The following is a 19,572-nucleotide window of genomic DNA, read 5'->3' on the forward strand; positions in this document are numbered from 1 at the left end:
AAATTTTCTGCCTTCTATTTATCTTGATAGATTCCATTATTCATATGGAAAGGAACACTCCAGTTATTTGGCTTTTAAAATCATTGTCAGAGTATCATTATATATTTGGTAAAGAGTATGGATGATGAAGAAACCTTACAGAAGCCTTTAATAGCAAAATTCTATTTCATAATAATGATATTTCTAAAATGAATGTTACCACACAAAAAATGCACATGCTTTCATTTTATTTCCATTAGAAAAAATATATTTTGCCTTTAAAAAATTTTTGGTCCATTAATTTCTTTCTTTGTAACTTTTTTCTTCTCATTAATTTCTGCCACACCCTTTGGAATTTCAATTAGACCAACAGTGGAAATTCTTTAAAAAGAAGTTGATGGTCTTTTGAGGGAAATGCCATTTTTAAATCCTTAGCATTACATGCAACTAATTGAAAGAATGTATAAAATGATTTTTTGCTTAATTTTTTTTATAAAATTAGTTAATTATAAGAACATCAGTCAATTATTTCTCAGATTATGTATTTAGTAGAAATTAATTCCAGACATGTTATTTTTTTCTCTTTTCAGATATAAAACAATCCAGAATTCCTGGAGAAAAGCTTTTGCCTGCATTTCTTTCTATTCTTTGCTTTTATTTAATTTTGTAGAGAAATACCATAATTTCCATACCCTACCTTTCACTTTCAGTAGTACAGCTGTATGTATTGGGTTTTCCAGCAAATCCTTTAGTTCACATTCATTTTCACCCATTATGTCATTTCTAGAATGCCAAGTTTTCCACAACATTTCATTAAGGCTCATAATTTTCACATTAATTTTCAGAATTAGAAGTAACAACACTCATTTATCCTAACCAAATCTAATTGGCAAAACAGTGGAGGGCGTAAATTATAGTCAGGATTTTGAGGGAAGTCCTGCAACAGCTACGGCTTCAATTTCAACACGCCCTCCCTGTGGGAAAAATAACAAAACAATTTATAGATAATTATGTACCAGTGAATAAGGTTAATATTTAAAAAACAAAACAAAACAAAACATGTTATTCAAGTATTCTTAATGTGTCACAAAAAGGAAAGCAATAAAACTATGAATAGAAAATAAATGTTAAATTGTAGATGGTTTTAAGTAAATTCACTGAAAAGAACATTCTTATAGGGAAATGAAATTGTGATTCTAGGCACAGAAAAAAAAGCAACCAGGACAGAACCATGTAAAATACATCCAGACTGACAGATGTAAGAGTAAATGTACTCTAAAAATCAAAGATACATAAAAAAAAAATGAAAGCTCTTAGGAATGAGATTGAATCTATTATATTTGTATAACACTTTTATGCAAACACAGTTTACTATTTTAGGTTTAAGTGATTATTCTGGTGCCAGTTGTCATTAATTAGGTGATACCATATTAAAATTAAAATAATACTTTGAAGTATCAAATATCTCATTTGTTCTTCACCACAAACTGAGATAGATACTGTCATTCCTATAAAGAGTAAGATACAGCAGCTCTCAACCTTTTTGGTTTAAGGAACCCTTAAAAAGAACTCTTAAAAATTGAAGATCCCGGCCCTCCAAAGAGCTTTTGGTTTTTTTGGTTAAATTTGGTGATATTTATCATATTAGAAATGAAAATGTCTTAATTTTGACCTCACAAACACCCTGAAAGGCTTTCAGGGCCCTGGATCACACTCTTGAGAACTTTAGTTCAGAAAATATGGGAATAATGGAATATTCATATGACAATAAATCTCTAAGACTTAAGATACAAAGAAGGTGCTGAAATGTCTTGGTAGAGAGACATTTTACTCCCCCTAGAGTTCCCTATATCCTTGAAATCAAGTCTAGTCCTCTCTCTCTATATGTGTTATATTGGATACATTCTCACAAAGAGCATGAATTATCCTTCTCTTTTAAATTTTCCAGTAATGCTAGTTGAACATTCAGAATATAATGTAGAAATTAATATCTAAAATCATGTGTTATCTTAAAATAACTTACTTTGGGCAAAGCAGCAACTTGGTAAGCAGCTCTGGCTGGAAAACTACTCTTAAAATCTGGATTAAAAACAATTATAAAAAAAAACATCTCTATGGAATATTGTTTAAGAAAAAAAATCAGTTAAATATCAAGAATCTTATTAAGTATATCACAGGAAAAATAAGACTGATTTTCAAATATATAACTTACATTATACAAAATACTTTATATAATGATTATTGTAATTCAATATTTTTTTACTAAAAGTTTCAATCTCTTGATCAAAAATGTTTTTGTGATTTTTGAACTTGGGGATTTTTTTTTTTTTGTAATGAAACTGAACTTTGATTTTGACATTCTTTCCCTTCTCCCCTTCAAAAAAAGAGTTCCTACTCTATATGGGACATTTTGCTGGATACTCTGGAATACAGTGATCAATCAGGCATTGCTCTTTTCCTTAAGGAGTTCATAGTTTAATGAGGGGACATAAGACATATACATAAGTAACTGTAATACAAGGCATAAAGTTTAAAAATAACACCCTGACCTCTCAGTTTCTTCAACTTTAGCTCCAACATCTTATTTTTCTACCCCACTTCAGTTATAGACAATCATAGTAACAATTCATGTTACCACACATCACCTCCCAAAATGCTTAACTTTGAAATTCTACTCTTTTAGCAAGTACCTAGCTTTTAAAAAATAAAAAACAAACAAACAAAACTATCTTTCTCATTTTAAACTTAACCTTTGCCTGTGAAGTGAGCTTTGATCCCTTGACTTCTCCCTATTTTTTTAATCTTATCTCTACTTTGATTTCACTTGTTTTTACACTATGGTGTATAACTTTTAATATTTCACTAGTCACTACTCTATAATCCCTTTGTAATTCATATAATTAAATTTTTCTGTTTCCCCCCTAGAATATTGAACAGCATTAGAAACTAATCTAATTTCATCCATTAAATTCACAAATTCATCTGGGCTTGTTTAATAATTTTTACTAACAATGACATTATTATAATTAATTTTCAATTAACTTCTCTCTTTTGTTCCTGTCTCATCCTCTAATCAACCCATTAAAGTGCATATTCTCCAAGAGTCTAACTTTAGCTTTCTTTTTCAGGATGTTTTTTATTAGTAATCTTACTTTCTTAGTATCTCTAAGCAGATGACTTCTAACTCTATATGTCAAATCCTAAGTACTCTTCTGAGTTCCAGATCCAATTTTAGGAAGTATCCCTTAATACTGCAAACTCAGTAAGTCTTACTGACCACTGTATCTTCCAACAGAATGTAAGCTCCTTAAAGATAAGAACTGTCCTTTTTTTTTTTTTTTTTTTTTGTGACTAAAATTTACATCTCCAGTGGTTAACAGAATATGGCACATAGAAAGTATTTGAACATTTGTTTCCTTCCTTCTACTATCAAGGAGATGTCAATATATAATTATTTCTCCAACATAAATTTGAAGATACATCTTAGAAGCAATTAGAAGTTTTTTTTTTTTTTGTGGTAATTACAATATTGAAATAATTATTATCAAAAAAAAAGAATTAACTTTATTCGGTATGTTCAAATGAGTTAAAATAGGAATTAAAAGAATTAAGATATTTAGGGAGAATGAAGTTTATATTACCTATTTCCAAGCAATATAAAGTCCCTATTCATGTTGTGTAGGTTGTAGAAATTTTCTCCCAAATTACACTGTAAAAAGTCTACTCTTTCTATGGTATACCACCCTTTCCTTGATCTTAGTGACTTCTAGCTTACTATTAAATTCTTTAATATTTTCAGTGGATTTTTGATCTTATATATTTGAGATTCTGATGAGATTAGTGAAGAGCAGAGAGTTGTGGGAACCCTTTCTGGTTAGCACAGGTCCAACGTGAAAGAATTCACAAACCCGAAAAGTTAGACTGGCAAAAAGAAGTTTATTGGCACTGAGAAGTCAGCTTTTGCTCGGAGGCTGACTTCCTCAGTGTCAAGTTTCTGACAGGGAAGTAAAGGTCTAGCAGAGGAATCCTGGCAGAGAGAGAGATAAAGAGGGGTGTTAACACTGAGAAGAGGGTATCTTTTCAGCAGGTAGGGTCCTGGCAGGCAGCTATGCCAAGGAGAGAGAGGGATTCCTTGACAAGGTGTGGTCCTGCTTTTGGACCTCTGCAAAGAATTGAGCCCCCAAATTGCCCTTTAAATAGGAAATCTGAGGCTGAATTTTCAATGGAAAGAAATTACTTCCAATGTTGTCAATGCCCCCAGGCCTAGATTTCTGGTTGAATGAGACCACTTACTGGGAGTGGTCCTGAGGCAATTTTCAGCTCAATAGAGATATCAGGTCCAGATCTCCAGCTAAATGAGGCTACTTAAGTTCGGGCTAAGTAGGAGTAGTCCTAGACTCAACTCAATAGAGGGTGTAGCTTTTCCCACTAACAGAATGGAACACTTTATTTTGATTCCCTGAGGCGGGCCTGTCCCAAGGGAGAGTTTTTCAGAGTTTAAGGAGAGTTTCTCAAGAATTCCCCTCCAAAGTCAGAGGACAACTTCAGGGTCCCCCTCATCATTTCCCCCCTTTCAAACAGTCATCCCCCAAATTCATTTGGGTTACCAAAAGGACAAAGATCTCTTCTGTAATTGCTTAGAGCTGGCAAGGGTCATAGAGATGTTCCCAAGTTCACTTAGGACCAAATGATGATATTAGTGCAGGGCAGAGAGGTGTGGAAATCCCCTTTTCATCAACATAGGTCCTTTGTGAAAGAATTCATGAATCCAAAGAGTTATAGATGGCAATAATGGAAGTTTATTGTTAGATAAGACGTCAGCTTTGCTAGAAAAACTGACTCCTTCAGTGGCAAAGTCCTATTAAAGAAATGGTGTCTGGCACTGAGAAAAGAATGCCTTCTCGGTGGGCAGGGTCCTGACAGGCAGCTATATCAAGGGACAAGGCACAGTCCTGCTTTGGACATTCTGCAAAGAATGAGTTTAGAAGTTGCTCTTTAAAAAGGAATCTTGTGACTCAGGTTTCAGGTTGAAAAGAAAGTCAAAGTCCTCAGGCCTAGATGCTTATCAATATCCGGTATAGGTTTCCCAAAAGAATTTAAATGGGGATCTGGCTATCAGGCTGTCAATGGGGGTGATCTGCTTTAGAAAGGGCTAGCCAGGAGGATATGCTCTCATAGAGTCTCTGGAGTCTGGGGATGAGGAATCAAGGGGACAGAGTTTCAGAGTGATAATTTTAAAGGGAACACAGTTTCACACCCCCTGCATCTCTATTGGTATAAATGGTAACCTGTCCATGCTTTCTTATTCTATTTTCCCTGTAGGTATTCTACAGGGGGATACATCAGATATGTATCTGTACATAGATATGGGCAAAGGTCTTTTTCTAGGCATTTTTATATTTTTATAATTACACTCTGATTATTTGTTATCCCTTGCTCTTGTCAATGACAAGCTCATACTACTTGCCAAGTAGTATTTCTTTCATAATATATATCTTATATCACTTCTTGGATCAATACTGCCAACTGGCTATAGCCAATTTTTGCTCACCATACTTCTCTCCAGTGACCTTTAGATCACTGCCATTTTTATTTCAAGATTCATATTCATAGAGTTTCTCCAGGAGAAGATATAGATTTAAAAAAAAAAAAAAAACTTTTCCTACTGGAAAGTGGCTTGGGATCATTAAAAGTAGTACCATATAGTTTCTCTAAATATAAACCAGAGTGCTTCCTTCTCACAGTTAATTGTGCATCCAACTTATTTTCCATATGCAGGGTCTATCACCAGTCTATTTCTTATATACTAATTCAATGAATTAGCTATCCAATGCATTTCATAGGCATTGTTCATCAATTTAGTTTTTCCTATGTGGATGGTTAGAATGATGTCTTGAATAATTATGAAATTCAATGAGAAATCCCTGTAATGTCAAAGGGTTTAATGCAATCAGTATCATATCATTTGCAATGATTATCGGCCATAGGTCCTCAACCTTCTATATGGAAATCTTCCACACAGATCCTTGTGCCCATCAAAATGAAAATTATCAAACACCTTTGAGGAGGATACATCTGCCTAGTTTATAACTTGCTTCATGTTAATAATTAGAGGACTATTGAAATGAGTTATCACTGAAATTATACATACACAATGAAATCTCGAATATCTTAATATATTCATGAGACACTTCTTGTTGGAGAAACTTTCTAAGACTACATTTTTTTCCTACCAAGCCAATTGTATTTATATTCATTTATGTAATTAACAATTATAACAGAGTCTATGTTCTTGGGTATTTAAAAGAAATTAATACTGAGATTATGAACATTAAGCTTTCTGGAGAGAACTGTTTGCAAAAACTTGCATGTTCTCTTCTTATATTTTCATCAAGGATACCCTTAACATATACACACCCACCCACAAATATATGTTTATACACACACATAACACACACACAAACACACACACACATATATAATTTTAAAAAGAATTTATCAAGATGAAAGAGACTAGTTTGGTATTGATAGTAGTTATTGATAATCTCCTGACTGTCTTTTGGGGGCCATATATTAACTGTGCTAAATACATCTTAGTCAATAAATGTTAGTAAGTGAACATAATCCATTGCTGTACTGCATGTAAAAGAGAAATAAACAAGTTACTTACACTGTTTGTAGATTTCATTAACAGCATTAAAGTCATTTATGTCAGCCAGCAAAACAGTTGTCTTTACCACTAGAAAATATATTGTTATTATGAGATTGTTAATCTAATCCCAAATTTTGGAAACAAAATAAGATTTTGTGCCCTTTTTATATTGAAATATGAATAGACTATACATTAAGAAGCAATATTATATATATATATAATTCATATATATATATGAAGCAACATCTATAAAATATATAGAGAAAATGATATATAAAGAAAAAAGCAAAGTCCAATAACATCACCTGGTTAAAAATCTCAGACAGGGAACTTAACATTTTGTGAGGAAGCCCATCTTCTTTTATGAATTTCTAATTGTTAGGAAATTCTTTTAGCACATGAATTTATTCTTATATATTTTCAGGGTGATACTGTATTACATTTTTGGAGAGAACAATGCCATTTTCTTATATTCCCTTGCTTTTAGGCAGGAGGATATGGCAGTTAATTAAGACTATATCTGGAACATACATAAGTCCACCATGAAATCAAATAGTTTTCTAAGTATCTGAGCTGGGAATTACAGAATGATTAAATAAGTTTGATCCAGAACACTATAAGTCAGCCGGAAAGAAGGAGTTTCCAAAGAGAAACTGTAGCTTGAGAGAACAGTTTAGAAAGTTTAAATATCATCTAGTCTGAAAGTAGGTGCCGTTTATATTAACTTTTAATTAGCTTACCCTGGTGTTTTAATATTATATTTGTATAATCTTTCTTTCTTTCTTTTTTTTTAAATAACTTTTTATTGACAGAACCCATGCCAGGGTAATTTTTTACAGCATTATCCCTTGCACTCACTACTGTTCTGATTTTTCCCCTCCCTCCCTCCCTCCTCTCCCCCAGATGACAAGCAGTCCTTTACATGTTAAATAGGTTACAGTATATCCTAGATATAATATATGTGTGCAGAACCGAACAGTTCTCTTGTTGCACAGGGAGAATTGGATTCAGAAGGTATAAATAACCCGGGAAGAAAAACAAAAATGCAAGCAGTTTATATTCATTTCTCAGTGTTCTTTCTTTGGGTGTAGCTGCTTCTGTCCATCCTTGATCAATTGAAGCTGAATTAGCTCTCTTTATTGAAGAGATCCACTTCCATCAGAATACATCCTCATACAGTATCATTGTTGAGGTATATAAAAATCTCCTGGTTCTGTTCATTTCTGTATTCATCCTGCTGGTCATTTCTTACAGAACAATAATATTCCATAATGTTCATATACCACAATTTACTCAACATTCTCCAATTGATGGGCATCCATTCATTTTCCAGCTTCTAGCCACTACAAACAGGGCTGCCACAAACATTTTGACACATACAGGTCCCTTTTCCTTCTTTATATCTCTTTGGGGTATAAACCCAGTAGAAACATTGCTGGATCAAAGGGTATGCTGGATCAAAGGGTACTGTATAATCTTTCTAAACAAACTCTAGAAACATATTTTTGTCACCTGAAATTAATGATATTTGGAATAGAAAGAAAGGAGGAAATAAGCAGAAAAAGAGGGAAACATAATAAAAGACTAAGTGGTACAACAAAACTGAAACAAGAAAGCTTAAAGTACAGTTCAAGTTCCTGCAATTCACTATTTAGGATCAGTGATACTTTAGAAAGAAGAAAAGTAAAAGCCTTTAATCTGCAAAAGTCTTTTAGATCATTACCAAGGTGGACTGGAATCCCCAGAGGTGGATCTAAGTTTAGTAATGTCTAAAACTAGATTTTTCAATAGTTATTTGGCCTCCTTATATATATATATATATCTCCTAGTTTTCTGCTTTGGAAGCACAAGTCTAATTGTTATTCCATACTTATAAAGTGATATTAACTCACCATTAGTGTAATCACAGCCACCAGCTTTCAGAATTTCCCCTATGTTTATAAGTGCCTGTAATACAAGGGAGAAAAGTTTAAGGCATTAATAGCATACATAAGTTATTATTAACTTAAATCTATGATCTTTTATTAACCTATCATTGAAGGAGTTTATATGGTATTTAGTCTGAACTTCAGACTCTTTCCAGCCCACCTTTTTGCAAATGGTTATGGGCATTCCATTTAATAGCTTACTGTAAACCAATGAGAAGCAACATCCTTTTATATTTTGTTAGATGTTTGGAGTTCTGTATTGAATCAATCTCTCCCTGCAAAAATTTTTACTATACTCAGTAAATTTTCACTAGACCTTGAATCATCTTTGATGATATACTGCTCTGAATCTATATAAGCTAGTTTTTAGATAGACATCCACATCTATCATTCAAAGTTTTCCCTGTCTGTTGACCTGCCACAACTTGGTCTCTTCTGGCACAGCACTGAGAACTCAGAATCACTTTCTTGACATGAAGAACAGGTCTTTAGTGAAAGAATTGAGTCAACATTAGCTGAGAATACTTAAGATCATATCAGTGGGACTGATTCTGAATTGCTCAATATTAAAAAGAAAAAGAAAAATCAAATGTAAAAAATCACTTACTTGTTTTGCCTCTTCTGCCACCCCTCCTGATACAAGCTGTCCACTTGCAGGATCCATGCCTAGCTGTCCTGAGATATACATGGTTTTGTCTACCAGCACTGCTTGACTGTAATGAAAATGATCAAGTATTATACTTTAAATCAAATTCCGAAAGCTTACTAAATAAATGTATAGTTTTCATCACACAGAGATACTCATTATATTCTTAATGTATTATTGTGTTTCCCCCTCCCCCCCAAAAGTTGAAGATAAATTGTTATTTATAACTAGTTGGAACAAAGATTGGAATGGCTAATGAACTTTCAATTAACAGAACATTCCATTTTTGTGTTTTTAATAACAAGAATGCTGGAGATTCATAATTAATTTAAAAAGCTATAATAATATAAGAAATGCTATAGGTAAAAAAGAGAAAAATATGTTAATGCCTTTTAAACAGTTACAAAAATTTAAAGTATCCCTACATTTTGAGATAAATTTGGTGATTGCTTGCATAGTTAACCAAGAAGAGAAAATCCTGATATCATATTACATCTATTTCTGAAATCAGATATATAAGCAATTTAATAGACCTATTAATTAGTTTGAACTCGTTTTATTCAGACTATTCTTATTTCCTTTTTCTGATTTTGTTATGAGTAAAAGAATCTCTCTAGCAGATATCCTATGGTTTATAGCACAGATATTTGAAAACAAAAATTGATGTGATTAAAAAATACTTAGGAAGCTTAGGAAGAGAGTTAATTATAACCTGTTTGTTACAAAAATGAACACCTCTTCATGACTCACCTTGGCCTACAAATAGATAACTGTTAACCTGTTAATTTGTAAACTTTTCTATGGTTGAACACCATCAGCAAGAGCTAATATTTACCAAATGTTTCTTACATATCCTGCAGAGTACTACACTACTGCTATTAATATTATTTCAAAGATTTCTTCTCCATTTTTTTGTTAGGAAAACATTTCAGAAGTTTGCCAGTGCTTAATTATAAGAGCTCTATGAAAATGGTGAATTAATAGGATAACTGGATGAACTATTCCAAGACTATAGGCAATTGTGACCAACCAGAAATATATTGTCTTTCAGCTCAAGACCATTTCCAAAAAACAATTCATTAAAACTGTTAGTAATTTAAAAAGTTTTAACACCAAAATAATCACTTACACACAGTTAGAAATCAATAACTAATGCAACAATAGTAAGTTGTTGCAATCTTTCAGATTTATTTCAGATTTTCTGAAAAGTGCGGATTGGTTAATTTGTGACAACACCCTCTCCATTCTATGCCAAGGCCAGAATGTTCATTCAACACATTTGGCCTTTTCCTGGACAAGCAGTCCCGAGCTGGGACACAACACAACCAGAATACAAATATAAACTAAAAAGAATTTTCTTTTTTTAAAATGATTTTTAAAAATTAAAGCTTTTTAATTTTTCAAAACATATGCATAGATAATTTTTCAATATTAACCTTTACAAAACCTCATTTTTTAATTTTTCCCCAACTTCCTCCCATCCTCTCCCCTAACATGGCAAGTAATCCAATATATGTTAAACACATGGTAAAAATATATGTTAAATCCAATATATGTATACATAATTATACAATTATCTTGCTGCATGAGAAAAATCAAATAAAAAAGGAAAAAAGTGAGAAAGAAAACAAAATGCAAACAACAAGAAAAAGAATGAAAACACTCAGTTGCCACAATTTTCTCTCTGGGTGTAGATGGTTCTCAACATAACAAAATCACTGGAATTAGTCTGAATCATCTCATTGTAGTAAAAAGTCATGTCCATTAGAATTAATCATCACATAATGTTGTTGTTGCTGTGTACAATGTTATCTTGGTTCTTCTACTCACTTCACTTAAGTCTCTCCAAGCCTCTCTGAAATCATCCTGCTTGTTGTTTCTTATAGAACAATAATATTCCATAACATTCATATACCACGATTTACCCAACTATTCTCCAATTAATGGGCATCCATTCAATTTCCAGTTTCTTGCCATTACAAAAAGGGCTGCCACAAACATTTTTGCCTACGTGGGTCAAAGGCTATGCACATTTTGATAGCTGTTTGGGGCATAGTTCCAATTAGCTCTCCAAAATGGTTGGATCCATTAACAGTTCCACCAACAATGTATCAGTGTCCCAGTTTTCCCACATCCCCTCCAACATTCATCATTATCTTTTCCTGTTAAATGAATTTTTTTTTTCCTGAGGCAATTGGGGTTAAGTGACTCTCCCAAGGTCCCACAGCTAGGAAGTGTTAAGTGTCTGAGGCCAGATTTGAACTCAGGTCCTCCTGACTTCAGGGCCAACACTCTCTCTACTTCACCACCTAGCTGACCCTAAATGATTCTTTTTAAAAATAAATTTTTGTTGATATCTTTTGTTTTTGCACTATCATTATTTCAAGAATCCCTTCCCTTCCTAGAGAGCCATCCCATATAATAGTAATTTTTAGAGAAGGAAAAAAAAACAAATGGATACATTAAAAAAGTTAAAAGCAACAAAAACAATAACAACCAAACACCTTCATGAAGAGTGGGTTGGAAGTATCTTCTCATATTTCTTCATTCAAGTCCTGCTTGATCTTTATAATTTTGTTGTTTTCACTTTTTATATTTTAGTTTGTAGCTGATCTTCCTATTTATACTATTGTAGTTGTATATATTGTCTTCTCGGCTCTGCTTACTCTATTTTCAATTCATAAAGATCTTTACATTGTTATCTATACTCATCACATACATTATTTGTGATAGCATATCACATTATGTTCATGTCCCACAATTTGTTTAGCCATCTCTCAGTTGAAGGACATCTACTTTAAATGCAGCTATAAATATTCTGCTATATATGGGGACTTTCTTATTATCAGTGGTTTTGGTTCAGTGGTTCAGTGTGCCTATCATTCCATAATTCCTCCAATATTGACTTGCCATTTTAAAATCATTTTTGCTAGTTTGCAGGTATAAGATGAAACCTCAGGGTTGTTTTGGTTTGCATTTCTCTTAGTAATCTGGAGAATTCATGTGATTATGAAAACTTTTTGATTCTTCTTAATTTTTAAAAATTTATATCCATTTACCTATCTATTAAAGAATGTATATGTATGTATGTTATTTACATACCTTAGATACCAAACCTTTAACAGAAAACTATGACAGCAAAGATGATTTCCACTTTATCACTTCCTTTCTTATGCTCAGTGCATTAATTTTGTATGAGCAGATGTTTTTAAGTTTCATGTAATGAAAGGATAGTTTATGGCTCTATCCTCTACTCAGAGGGGTAGAAAATAACTAGAGATGTGAAGAAACAAGGTTCATTGAACCTTGCAAGATGATATTTCCCAATGGTGAGCTTACTAAGAGCATGGTGGAACAGCCAAAAAGATGTCAAAAATAAGTACAGCCTAGTGAGAAATGAAGATATTTTATTTCAGAGACAATAGAGAAAAATTGAAACTTCATAAGCAGAGGAGTAAAATAGTTAGACTTTTGCTTTAAGAAGACCACTTTTATAGCTATGTGGAAGATGGAATGGAGAGTGGAGAGACCAATTATTGGCGATTAGAAGAATCCAGCAGAAAGGTTACAAGGATCTTAATTAGTATAGTAGACATGTGAATGAAGAGAAGAGTGGAAGTAGAATTAATATCTTGGCAACTAATTGGATGGGGGATAGGCGTGGGATGTCAAGGAAGAAGAAAGGGAATCAAGGATGACTGATTTGATAAACCTAGATGACTAGAAGGATGATAGTATCCTTTATAGAAATAATAAAATTAGGAAGAAAGGAAGGATTTGGGGAAAAAGATAAAACAATTGAACTTTTCCCCTTTGTCCTTTCCCATATTGGTGCAGATCAACTTTTTCTCTGTTTCACCATGGACTGACTGGGTCACTTACAATAGCAGCTGAGCAAGTACTGTTGGCAGATTTCCTTGTCTCCCCAAAGTGTACCACACCTTGCCCCCACCTCCCCTGATAACGTAATTGCTATAGCAAGCTTCCCTTTGCTGACTGCCTCAGAGTAATGGCTAGTTTGTAAAAGTTCATGTGCCTCTTTCCATTTTGGGTGGAATAGAGGGAGTCTCACAGATCACATGGAACTGAGTGGTTAAAAAAAATCTATACCTTTCTTCATTCAGAAGGGAAGGCATGGGGGTCGGGTGGGGTGTTGGGAAGATTTCCTGCAGAAAGGGAGAGTTGAGCCAGAGCACAGAAGTGAGGAAGGAGTACATTCCAGGTATTTTGGTGAACAAAAGTCAAGTTCTTCTGCCTGGTACTGAAGGTCTGATACAATCTAAGGCAACTGTCTTTTTAACCTTGTTCAATATTTCTTCCATTTCATGTATGTGCACCTCTCTTTTCCAAGCTGGCTGAATTTTCTCCCATGCTTTCAAAGTCAAACTTAAATGAGACCTTCTTCTACCTTCTCTATTAGCCTTCACATATTTTTTGTGTGTGTACTCATGTAACATTTTATACTTATGTATCAAAAAAATACTTATGTATTTCTTATTTAACTTTAAGTTCACTGACAGCAAAGCCATCTCTTATCTAAACTGTAGCTCCCCCATATTTTGCATGGTATTTAGTAGATGCTACATAAATTTGTTGTTTTTAATTCTTACTAATTTCTTTAGGTAAGACCCTGACAGCCCTTTTTTCTCCCCTCTGTATCTTCCAGTTTCAACTTCTTGCTGTTTAGCCTACTTTTATACTGGACCCTAATTCTGGCTGCAGGTAGATGTCTTGCATTTTTGTACCCTATATCATTGTTTCATCCATTCACTATGCAACTTCTTTCCACTTTATTCTTTTCCATTTTACCATTTAGAACTTCCTACTTAATTTAGTCAATTATGTAACAGTTGCATGAGGAACAAGGGAAGATGATAAATTTTATCCATAAAATAAGAACCCATGTCAATAAAATCAGAGCTATACCAAAGTCAGTACTTCATTATTTCTAACACTAAGGAATACAATGCCTAGATTTCATTTTATAAAGAAGCATTCCTTGATGCTAATCATCTTTTTTATTATTCTTTTTATATCACATTTATATACTATGCATTTTAAAGATGGTAAACTTAACAAATCATTAGGGATTTTCTTTCAAAGATTCTTTTCCTAACATTTATAAATATCAGCCTATTACTCTTGTGTTGGATTCCTAATTTAGTCACACTGAAAGCTTAATATTTTAATTTTCCCCTTTTGGTAGAATACCTTGAGTCTCCATCCTCATGGAGAAATTTCATCCTGTACTAGAGCAAAGTACTGGATAGGGAACTCTACAGAATGATGATGAAAATAAACTGACAACATCAATAATAGATATGTAATCCATACATCATTTCCAGAGCTATAGTAGATCAACAGAAAATGATGAATCAATGAAAATCAATGAGTAAGAAGACAATGCTTAAAATTTATTCCACAATATTTAATGTGAAAGTTGAGCATATCAGTTATATGGGGTATGCTTCTCTGAATGTTGAATACATACCACAAGTCAATTTTGCAAAGACAGAGCAGGAAAAGGGATAGCAGCAAGTTTTTCAGTGAAATACTAAAAGTGCTATCAGCAGAATTCTCTATATGAGACGGATGACATTCAAAAGGTTTTTATATACATAGCATAGAGGTAGGGTGGTAATTATGTTATGTCCGAAAAATAAACTTCAAGCTATAGAGCAATTGATTCAATAAGCCAGCATTTATTGTGTCTACTATGGGCTAGGCAATGATGATAATTAGGTAATAAGGTAGATCTGATCAAAGCAAATATATTTGCTTCAGTGCTATTGTGGGAATTCTTTTACACAGAATACAAAGAGATAAGACAACCGCAGTTTATTCATTAAAGTGCAAAACACTCCACCAGATGAATCTGTTACAATTTGACTAGTAGTATTTTATACCAGTGACTGGAAATTTAGGCAAGGGTACCATTCACTAATTAGGCAAAGAGAAGGTATACTTATTACAGAGCAGGTCAATTACAGCAGGTAGTTGATTTAGATTCTGGAAGGATACTTCTTGTTCATCCTTCATTTGAAAAAGGACCAATGATATCCTAGAGTGATGTTTTGATTGTTTGAGAATTGGATTTAAGTTCTACCATGTTTAACATATATTGGAGTACTTTTCATCTGGGGGAGTAGGGAAGAGAGGGAAAAATTGGAACACAAGGTTCTGCAAGGTTTAATGTTGATTATCCATGCATATGTTTTGAAAAATAAAAAAAAAAAAGCTTTAATAAAGAAAAAGAAAATTGGATTTAAATGAGGCAGAGTTGCATAAAATCCTCAGTCTCACACTCTCTTCCAGAGTCATTAAAATCCAATGGCAGGACAAAAGTTAGAATGACTGGCAATGGCCTGGATGCAAGGGGTGACCTTTGATGTCTGACTGAGCTTTAAGTGCTCAACAGCATCTGCTTTGGCCACCTTCCTGACCCTTGGAACAAATTGTTCTCATCTGCCCATTCCACCAGGGAAAGAATTCACAGGCTTGGGGGTAGACATCTCCCTGATACTCTCACCCTGGTTTAGTCCATCTGCCAAGAGGGTTTTACCAGGGTGTAGCCAAAGCATATGCTACAGTTTCGTGGAAGCACAGGTGAGAATTGGGTGACAGGTAGATGCTAAGGGTGGAAGAGAAGCCCTGAAAAGAGCTCGATCCAACCAGAAGTGCTAGTCTTCCCTGAAAACCTTATTAGAAAGCAAGTGCTCATCACTTGTTACAAAGAAAGTAAAGTATTCTTGTTAGAATAGCCATTCATATGACCCAAAAAAAGTAACAGCTTCTTAAGCTGGACAAATTACATAGTACCATAAAATAAAATTTCAACAACATATAAACGTGGTTTTCTAGGCAGGCAGTTTGATATTTTAAAAGCTATGTAAATGAGTCCTTTGTGACCTCTAGCTCTTCTTTTACCTTTAACTTACTTTATGACTTTGGTCAAATCATTTAATTTCTTTAAGTGTTTTCCCATCTTTGAGATGAGAAAAAAAATTTGCCCCACCTTTCCCATTAGATTTATTCTAAAAATCACTGGCATTTGTGAGACTCCTTTAAAAAGTGTTGGTTAAATGTCATGTAAAGTACCTAGCATAATGCCTGGCATAAACCAGGCCCTTAATGTTTGTTGACCTAGGTATTGTTGTTAAATTACCAATTACACTTTTTGAAGCAATTCAGAATAGCATTATTCTGCCCTCCTTTTTTGTTTGTATGTAGGAAGTGGGGTAGGTGAGAAGGTATTTTAGTGAGCTCACTTTCACAAGACAACCAGCTGCAGACATTTCCAGAGAACTGATAAGGCTGTATGTAGTTTGATTTGGTTTCTCAGTGACGCTATTTGATTAAGACCTAGGACCAATCTTTTTTTTTTTTTTTTTTTTTTTTTTAATTTAAAAAAATTTTTTTAAATCTCTCTCTTTTTTAATATTTTATTTTATTTAATAATAACTTTATATTGACAGAATCCATGCCAGGGTAATTTTTTTACAACATTATCCATTGCACTCATTTCTGTTCTGATTTTTCCCCTCCCTCCCTCCACCCCCTCCCCTAGATGGCAAGCAATAGGACCAAATCTTAATACTTTTAAGAAAGATGATAGTTTTAATCTCCATCTTATAAAATTTACATGTACTGATGCAGAAACAGTAAATAGAAGATAAACCCAGAAGGAAGTAATGGGGGTAGGAAATAGGCTTCCTGCTTTAAGTGACTTTTGAGCTAAATCTGTAAGGAAGTCAGGGAAAAGTGAAAGGGGGATATAGAGGAAGGATATGGAAGCCCACCTACTATTTTGGAGATAATAAAACAGGCTGGGAGAGTCCAGTAACCATACAGCTAGTAAGTAATTAAATATGGTAGCATTTGCTTGGATCTTCCTGACTCTAAGCTTAGTCCTCAACTACATCACTGTAAGCCAGGTTGAGGATGGTCAGGGGAGCCAAAGTAAAAGAAGAGCTATAAAGAATACTAAGTAGGCCAGCATTGCTGAATCATGGTGAAGAGGAGTAATACAACAGTGAAACTCAAAAAAATTGGGAGGTGGTTAATAATTGACTTGAACAAGTAACTTCAAGTGTCTCAGAAGTGAATCAGTGCTTTAGTAGTCTATAAAGTCTGTAAGAGTAAACATAAATTGTTAGTTCTTGGTCACCACATATAGGTCCATTTGAATTATTTTTCTTATATGCAATATATCAATCTAGTGGATCATATCCCAAACCCAAATTCTCTAAAGTTTTTGGAATTAGATTAAGTTCCAAAATATGACATAGTACCCAGTTTCTTAAACTATAGTTTGCAATCCCATATGAGGTCTCCTAACAATGTAGAGGTCACAAAATTATGATTTATTATTAGTAAATGCTTGATTTGCATATCTATTTATATAGACCTATACAACCAAAGTCATATGAAAATTTCTCAGGTGAAAAGAAGCTGTGGTAAGAAGCCTTGAGAGAGTAAACATGAGATGACATGAAAGAGGAATACGGGTGACAAAAAAGAACCCAGTCCAGAATTCCATCTGAAAGAGTGACTTGACAACTTGTTTGGTATTTGCAGCATACTGTTAAAAAATTTTTAAGAATTGAATATTGGCTGGTGTAATCTGATAAATATGGTAATAGTTTAGTGATTTCTACCAAATGAGATAACATTAAAGCATGTTTTGATCAGATCTATCTTATTACCTAATTATCATCATTGCTTGGAGAATAGTAGACAATAAATGTTGGCTTACTGAATCAGTTGTTTCATAGCTTGAAATTTATTTTTCTGACACGGCATAATTACCATGTAATGTAAAACATGCAAAGCACTATATTAATGCTAGCTATTTATGTATACACTTAGGTTTATGTCATAAGATTCATTAAAGCAGTATGGATACTTCTTCCATTAAAGAAAATCAGTGCTGCTTCAACATCTTAGTGGTTTCATAAATTTCAATGACCAACTCGATCATTTATGATTAGCAACTCCTGGTGATAAGAACAATAATTATAATACTTGACTTATCACTACATATCACATATGTATACATACATACATATATCAATACATTTATAGATAACTGTCTCTGTATAATTATTTATAGGTAATTATAGATAAAAGATCTGTACGAGTGGGACCACATGTCTGCAAGTTTTAAAAACTTTTAAGATGTCTAGCCTCATCTTGAGCCTCATATTCAGTCATTTAAGGTTTGTTAAAGGATGAATTCTTTAATTCTTCTTTGAAAAACAAAAGAAAACATTTTTATTTTTCTACTAGCTTGTCACTCTGATAGCTTTGCTTCACCTGCAGTAGTTTTCCCAAAAGAGATCTGCTCAGTTTGCAAAGAACTGTTCTGGTGGTGGCTTGGAAAAGCCTAAGGCAAACTCCAAGGGGTTCTGATTCTAAACAGATTTCTGGGAATCTGTGAACTTGTATGGGGAAAAAAAAAAATCACATCTTTTTACCACATTAAACTCTAACTAAAATTCAGCATTTCTTTCACTTGTTTAAAAAACATATTATTCTAAGAAAGGGTCTGTTGGTTTCAGCACCCTGACAAAAAGGTCTTTGACAGACAAAAAAGATTAAGAGCCCTTGGCTTAAAAAGAGACACAAAAGGAAAGTAGGTCAAAGTTTATACTTGGACTTGAAGAAATACTCAGATTGGCTATCAGGTTCCTGAACTTATTTACTATGTTCCTTTTGGCAAATTCCTTTCCGGCCTCAGTTTTCCTGTGTGTAAATGAGGGTGTCTCTCACGCAGGATGATTTTTAAGTTACCTGTTAGCCCTAACGTTCTAGGAATCTGAATTACTACTAACCCGCAGCTAGCCAGCAGAACAATCCATGGCGGAGATTTGGTGATACTAGAGTAAGAAAGAGGAGTAGTAGTACCTTTTTTTTTTTTTTTTTTTTTCTCAATGCATGAAAACATTAACAGCATGCAAAATCCTTTAATATAATTAGGTTTTCCAGAGACGATGCCTTCTTAGTTATTGAGCAGATTTAAAATTATTCTTTATAACTTATACCAAGTCTTTAGAGACTTGTATCAAAACCCCAACTATGTCACCAAGAGATGGTCTCAGATTTCTCCTCAGGAAAATGGGTTAGACGAAAGCACACACAAACCCATTCTTACACGTGCCATTACCTGTAGGGTCCGATTGCGCCTGGTGCTTTCGCCGTGCTGATCACTTTCTTAATCAGGGACGACATGTCTAATTTTTGTCTTCCGTTGCTTCTTCCCGGGGAAATATGCACGAAAAATAAATAAGACTAAACTTCAGGCTCTTCTCCTTCTTCAGACCAGCCCACCTGCAAAATGACGTTTCGGCAAAAAGAACACGCCTCAC

At 33.7% G+C, this 19,572-nt stretch overlaps 1 protein-coding gene across 1 annotated transcript; it reads right to left on the reverse strand.

Moving 5' to 3' along the window:
- Nucleotides 1-210: 210 nt before the first annotated feature.
- On the reverse strand, nt 211-19,540 carry LOC127544319 (2-iminobutanoate/2-iminopropanoate deaminase). The gene is made up of 6 exons (XM_051970904.1): nt 19,371-19,540; nt 9,167-9,272; nt 8,524-8,578; nt 6,650-6,718; nt 2,003-2,058; nt 211-953 (listed from the first exon to the last, which is right to left on the reverse strand). The coding sequence occupies exons 1-6, from the start codon at nt 19,433-19,435 to the stop codon at nt 897-899; spliced, it is 408 nt and encodes a 135-aa protein (XP_051826864.1). The 5' UTR covers nt 19,436-19,540; the 3' UTR covers nt 211-896.
- Nucleotides 19,541-19,572: the final 32 nt, after the last annotated feature.

This window comes from Antechinus flavipes, chromosome 1, assembly GCF_016432865.1.
Source record: "Antechinus flavipes isolate AdamAnt ecotype Samford, QLD, Australia chromosome 1, AdamAnt_v2, whole genome shotgun sequence".
NCBI lineage: Eukaryota > Metazoa > Chordata > Mammalia > Dasyuromorphia > Dasyuridae > Antechinus > Antechinus flavipes.